The sequence below is a fragment of the Musca vetustissima genome, unplaced genomic scaffold, assembly GCF_032173495.1.
Source record: "Musca vetustissima isolate MV318-11 ecotype Yass unplaced genomic scaffold, APGP_CSIRO_Mvet_v1 utg287647, whole genome shotgun sequence".
NCBI classification, from domain to species: domain Eukaryota; kingdom Metazoa; phylum Arthropoda; class Insecta; order Diptera; family Muscidae; genus Musca; species Musca vetustissima.
In genome coordinates this window covers 1-7,583 of record NW_026878895.1, presented here as the reverse complement: position 1 = coordinate 7,583, position 7,583 = coordinate 1, and the positions used below count along the sequence as shown (strand labels likewise).

The 7,583-nt window shown below is 34.1% G+C and overlaps 1 protein-coding gene across 1 annotated transcript; it reads left to right on the top strand.

The window, feature by feature from the left end:
• Positions 1 to 2,612: 2,612 nt before the first annotated feature.
• LOC133323675 (proton-coupled amino acid transporter-like protein CG1139) lies at positions 2,613 to 3,391 on the top strand (the record flags this gene model as incomplete). Its single annotated transcript, XM_061532594.1, has 2 exons — positions 2,613 to 3,162; positions 3,219 to 3,391. Coding segments are annotated over exons 1-2 (706 nt in total), but the record flags the coding sequence as incomplete, so codon positions are not given.
• Positions 3,392 to 7,583: the final 4,192 nt, after the last annotated feature.

Here is a 7,583-nt window from a genome sequence, read left to right as displayed (position 1 = left end):
CGGTAGGCAGTATGGTTATTGGTTATCTTGGTATTGAAACAACGCGTCCTAGTTTCTAGGCTAAAGGATATTTGGATGTAGTAACTATTGAGTTTATCAAGTGTAATAGATAAGGGGCAATGATAGGAAAAATGACTTAATTGGGATAGCATCATAACCTACGGAATCGATTTTATTAGAACTAATAGCCAGAATTAGATCAGTAATGCTTATATTTTTGAAAGAGAAGGAATTTTCATTATCAGATAATATAAATGTTAATTAAAAATGTATTAGCAATCTGCTCAACATCGCATTCACAAAGATCATTATTATCTCGTACAATAGTGATATCCCAAAATTGTTTGAAAATTAGTTACTGCTGTTATTTCTCACAAAATTAAATCCATTTTAAGTCCATATCAACATGGCTTTCGTAGTGGTCTTTCAACTATAACAAATCTTATAGAGTTTTCTTCAATTGTATTAAAGGGATTTGTTCAGCGAAATCAAACTGATACCATTTATACAGATTTTAGTAAAGCTTTTGATAGGGTTAACCATGAACTCTTATTTTATAAATTAGATAATATGGCTTCAGTATAAACTTAGTCAAGTGGATATCATCTTACTTACAAAATAGATCACAGCTAGTTTTGTTTGAAGGATGTCTCTCAAAATCGACTAACGTACCTTCAGGTGTTCCACAAGGAAGTCACCTCGGGCCGGTTCTTTTTCTATTGTTTATAAATGATTTGCCAACTTCTGTAGTACATTCTAAATTGTTAATGTATGCAGATGATGTCAAGTTATTCATTACCCATAATTCTGAGAAACAATCCATTCTACTCCAAAATGATTTAAATAACCTTTTTCAGTGGTGCAGGTTAAATTGTATGGATTTAAATTTGAACAAATGTAAACATATGTGTTTTTCTAGAAGTTCTTCATTGATGAGGCAATACAATATTAACGGTTCGGTTTTATTTTTTTTTATGGATCCAAAGTTAAACTTTAGCAATCATGTTATTTCCATGGTAAATAAAGCATATGGTGTATTAAGTTTTATAAAACGGTGGGCCAAAGAATTCTCGGATCCTTATATTACAAAACAACTATACACGTCTCTTGTTAGACCTATATTAGAATATGGTTCTGTTGTATGGGATCCTCAATATGCAATATATTCCGATAAAATCGAATCAGTGCAGAAACAATTCTTACTTTTTGCACTGAGGGGTTTACATTGGAATAGTGATTTTGTGTTGCCTTCTTACACTAGCAGGTTAAAATTAATTCGGTTACCTACATTAAAAAGTAGACGTATTATGTTGAACACTATGATGGTGCTAAAAATATTAAATGGTAATATATCCTCTGATTTCCTAATTTCATCTATTAGAATAAATGTTACTTTTCGATCTAGTACATATTATCAACTATTACATGTAGATTTTCATCGCACAAATTATTCTATGGGAGATCCACTCAGTAAAATTTGTATTGATTTTAATTCTATGTACTCTAATGTAGATTTTAGCAAGAATGTTGAATTTATAAAATCTAATATAATTGTATTTTTAAATGAGTAGTGCAACTTAATAATAAACTGGCTCTTGGAGTAGATTCTGTAGCTGGTTTTCTTTCCCTTCTCACATTCCACCATGATGCGGATTATGGTGTGTACGCGATCCCTACGAAAGGGGACGTCGCCCCCTCGGTCGGCAGGGGTGGGAAAGTGAGGCGTGGGAACGTTCGAAAAAAATATATCCCAATGCACGAACTTTTTTCCACATTCAGCGCGAACCTTTCTGATAATAGCCTTATCTCTGTTTCTCAAGCGACAATATTTTTTCCAATTATCATTGGTACAAAAACTTAGGTATTGACTATATGCTGCATCTCTTTCTTTGGAATCTTGTAGGAGTTTATCCACAAAATGTTGGAACAAAATTATGAGCAACATTTACGACATTAGTTAATTGCGATAATTGTAAATCAATATCTTCCGAAAAAAAGATCGAACGAAGTTCATTATAATCAATATGAGTAGCAACATCTTCAAGTTTAATACTATTGTAATTTTTAACATCAATTCAATCATTCCGAAGAATAGGTAAAAAATCAACAGATATAGGAATAAAACTGTGATGAGAGGAGAAAAAAGGAAATTGAACTTGAGTTTTATAAGCAAACACATTGCGGTTTACTAACCAGAAAGTAGTATATTAATGATGTGCTATTATTTTGCAAATGGACATGTATAGGCAAACTGTTACGGATAGGATAAAGCCTGAAAATTTTGTTATTTTATATGATTGAATAGATTGTAATTAAAATCACCCATTATAATTATATTGGAAGATGTCGGAAAAATATCCACGGAACCATTTGGCAAATATACCACCCCTACGATCACATACGATTGCTTGCCAAAAAACTTCTATAAAAAGAGATTAACAGATACCACACTGAAAACTGCGGAATATAACTTTAAATCGTAAATATGTAGAGATATATAAACAAACACCACCACCACCACAATGGGAATTCCTATCAGTGCAGATAATACATACATTTATTTTAAATATAAAATTACTTTTAATAGAAGAACTTTAATGAGTTCTTTTTATTTTCTATTTTCAGGCAAATGATAGCAACGTTCTTGTTTATTACGCAAATTGGTTTTTGTTGTGTTTACTTTCTTTTCGTCGCTTTAAATGTAAAAGAAGTCATTGACCACTATTTGATAAAGCTGGATGTAAGAATTTATTTAATGTTAGTTTTAATACCGATGGTACCCTTAAACTTGGTAAAGAATCTCAAATATTTGACTCCAGTATCGCTATTTGCCGCTATACTTACTGTTACTGGTTTGGCAATTTCATTTTTTTACATGTTACAAGATTTGCCAAGTACAGATACGGTGAAACCTTTAGCATCGTGGTCTACTCTGCCACTGTATTTTGGAACGGCCATATATGCTTTTGAAGGAATTGGAGTAGTCTTACCATTGGAAAATAACATGAAGACTCCTGAAGATTTTGGCGGTATGACTGGTGTCTTAAACACTAGTATGGTGATTGTCGCATGTTTGTATACTGCTGTTGGATTTTTTGGATATTTAAAATACGGAGATGGCGTTAAAGGCAGTATTACATTAAATTTGCCTCAGGATGAAATGTACGGTAACTTTTCACAATATTTGTATGTAATTTAATTCTAATATCTTATTGCAGATTATCACAATTGGTACGAATTGCTATGGCCGTTGCAATATTTTTCTCGTATTCTCTTCAATTTTACGTACCAGTGAACGTGGTGGAACCAATTATACAAAATCAATTTGACACAGCTCGTGCAAAAGAGTTGGCAGGAACGTCGACCAGAATAGCATTGGTAACATTTACATGTACGTTAAATATTTTAATTATATTGATATATTATATATCCGGAATAATAATTTATTCGATCCCATATCATTCAACATTATTTTTTCTCAAAAAGCGAGAATTAATCAAATCTCATATTCCCCCCTTGGAATGCTCCGTTGCTTTGTAACGATTGTACCATCAAGTTTATTGATATTGCATGTTTCTCCCCTAATAAATCGTTTTTATACAACAATAATCAGGATTAAACATTACTATTTTGAAAATGAAAAATCAAAAATCAAAATTTCAAATATCGTACTGTAATTAGGAAAACTTAAAGACATTCCATTCCTAACAACAAAATTATCCTATTTGGTTTTTCTCTTTCATGTTAAGCCTAATGATCGAAGTTTTACGCACCTATACCAAATTACAATATTCTATGCCAATTCGTGCAATAAATATAATTTGTACTAAATTTAGAACAATTTAGAATTTCGTGCACAAATGTGTACTACTTCCAAAACCTACTCATAATATATATACACAATAAAAGCGATCTTCCTTCAAATGATAAATTTTCATATATAAAGACGTATGCGTTATATTCATACCAACTGTGGACCTGTTGGAAATTACCTGTGAAGATCCTTTTACGCACCAAGATATGGCATGCCAAATTACAGTCATATCAGTAGTAGTAACTATGTGCAAAATATCAAAATTCTATCTTAAATATTACGAACTGTGTTTTCAACATTTTATTCTGATCTAGAGTATTTCACTTTGATTTATAATGGTTTTTGGAACAGATTTTGGTTTTGTGGCTGGGTTCCTATTCATTTCATTTTTCATTTCATTTATTTCATACAATGTAATATAAAAAAGCCAGCATGGTCAATAACTTATATTAACATATATAAAAAAAAATAAAAATCCAAACAAAGAATAATCTAAATAAATTAAAATTACATAACAGTAAAAAAAATTCTACATAATGAAATTTAATGCAAACCCCTAACATAACAGATTCCAAACAAGAACCCCAATCCACTGCACTCTACTTAACTGTCGCTAAGAAAAGTGGAGGGGAAAGGAAGCTCGAGCCCAAGAGCAATATCAGAACCACAGACATTAAATTCCATATGTATAAATCTATAACATAAATGCTAACGAACTTAAATAAAAATGGCTCCCCAGCCAAAAATTTAAAAAAAAAAAACACAAAGTAACATTATGCAACCTGTAATCAGCGATTTCTTCAAAGCCAACTTCATCAAATACGAGACAAATGCCAAAACAATTCCCTCCTATACGCAAAAGTGGAAGAGGTAAACTTACGAAGGCTCAAAGGGAGCTGATTCCACGATCTTACGACTAACTACAAATGATCTTTCACAAATTGCAGACGAAAACCTCGGATACAAAAACTGAGGGCTCCGAGAGGATCTACACATCACAAACCTACTACACAGTGGTAAATCAACATTTCTCATAATTCTATAATAACACAAAAGGATACGATATTCAACATAATTATGAAAGGATAGGCCAAGAAATTTAACAACAAATTGGGAAACATGATGACCACGACCAAAACCATATACATAACGAACAATGGAGTTAACAACCTTTTGGAGCCGATGCAAATGACCAGAATTAGAGCCCGAAATAACCTCCAACAATAGTTAACCTGAGACATCAACAACGACATAGCCACCTTCACCCTAACGCCAAGAGGCAAATATGCTTGGACACTATAAAGCCTCCTAAGCTGAAATCGCACACAAGACAACAGAAGATCAATGTGAGTCGAAAAACTAAGTTTGGCATCAATAATTACACCCAGGCACTTCATTTCATCAACAATATTAATATTAAGGAACTAACGCAAATATTAGGCATAGAACCGTCATAGCAACAATTGAACAAACCAGCTTCAGTCTTATCCCAGTTTATATCAAGACCATTGGAAGAGATCCACATAGAGAGAGATTGCAACGTTGTGTTAGCCAGATTCTCCACCCTGGCGAGATCAACACACTCCTAAAGAAAACATGTATGTCATCCGCATACAAGAAGAGACTACAATCACTAACAGTAACAGAATCCATGATGTCATTAATGAACATAATAAAAAGTAATGGGCCCAGTACAGAAGCCTGTGGGACTCCACACCGGATTAGACCAACATCAGATTGGACACCCTTGTGCACAACAAACTGTGATCTACACTCCAGATACGACGAAATTAGTCTACAGGCCGAAACGGAAAATCCAAATTTGACTCTAAGCTTGCGAATAAGCAGCGCGTGGTCAATTGAATCAAAGGCCTTAATAACATCAGTAAGGGATAATAAGTGCACCGTAGTACTGCAGCCACGCTGAAAACCATACTGAGAACTACTCAGGCATTTGTGATCATCAAGAAACTCCAAAATAGCATCTTTAATAATATGCTCTACTATATTTGACATGGCCGGCAATACACTTATTGGACGCAAGTTAGACTGACTGTATGAAGACCCTTTCTTCGGAACAGGCGCCACACGAGCCACCTTCCAAGCTTGTGGGAAGGATGACGTCATAAAAATATAATTAACAAAATGCAAAAAGTGAACAGATATGTATGGAAAAACACTCTTAAAAAATTTAATAGGAATGCCTACAGCTCCAGACTTAATTTTGCGGAGAGCACTTTCAACATCCTCCAAAAACACGCAGTAAAACCTAAATGACTCTCGAACAATGGCACCATCAATTCCTACACTCACACCAGGATTAGATTTGCCCACATTACAAAAGTAATCATTAACAGTATTAACATCAATAAAAGGAACATCATCACCACAATCCAGACAACCAAAGGACCTAAGAGACTTCCATAATTGGCTACTGTTCATACGACCGAACAACTTTTCATAATATTTTCTTCTTTCATTACGCATAACAGCTTTGCAACGATTTCTGCAGATACAGTATATACGTCTATTGTCATCAGTAGGCCTTCTGCGCCATTCAAAGTAAGCTAAATCTCGAATCGAACGAGCTGACTTCACCACATCAGAATTCAACCACTCATCATTTTTGGGGTTAATATGACGAGTAGCAAGAGGAACAACTATGAGCAAGATCAAAGTGCGTAGGCTTGGAATTGTGGACAATAGAAAGCCCAAGAGACCTACATATGCCCCGCATCAACGTAGATTTCGAAGATTTAAATAAGTTACAATTAAAATCACCACAGACAAACACATTTGCATATGAGTCAAAAATACCCTCATGAATGCTACAACGGCAACAAGCAACGTATATGCACCGAAACACAGCTCGACGCACAAAGACTCGCATACACCATAATGATCCGATTTAAAAACCACCTTATATGACAATCTGTCACATACATACAACATAACACCGCCACCTACACGGCCAATGCGGTCACTACGTAGAGCCTTATAGCCAGGAACAATTTGTTATTGAATCTACACGAATGCTCTGACAGTTCAAATGGGCATTAAGCTTACATGAATGTTCAGAATTGGCACATAAAAATTAAATAAGAGACTGGGGAGCATAATTATTAAAGTTCGATTAAACATCGAATGCATATCAAAATAATAATAATAAAAGAATAACAAATTAAACAATAAATAATATACCAATTCAAAAAATAAAAAAATAATTGTTTTAAGAAAAATAATATTAAAATTAAGAAAAATGAGATCAACAATAATAAATATACATCACATGGCTATGTAACAGGAGACTGCACCGCCCCACATTCATTATCCAATACATTCCGCATCTGCGAATCTCGGGATCGATTGGCAAAATTAATAAGTTCCTGCTGCTCGAACCTAGTTTTCGTTCCATCAGGAAGAAGAACTTCAACCAAGGGCTGATCACCGTTAAGCAGCTTAAATTTTCTAATATGCTTCCTTTTAAGCAAATCTCTACAGGCATAGATAAGTTTGGAGGTCGACTTAATTAAGTGATCATTTATAAACACTCGAGACTCCAGAATGCAATTCTCAATTACTTCCTTCAGAAGAATACGGCCCTTTTTAGAGTAATTACGCATCAGTGAATCTCTATCCTGTGCAGAGTTAAATTTCACCAACACCGCTCTACGGTCAGATATGTAACAACAGTGCTGCAAATCTCTAGGCACCAGTTGCATCCCACAAACCTTAGCAATATTTACAGTTAGCGCTCTAAGGTCTTTTA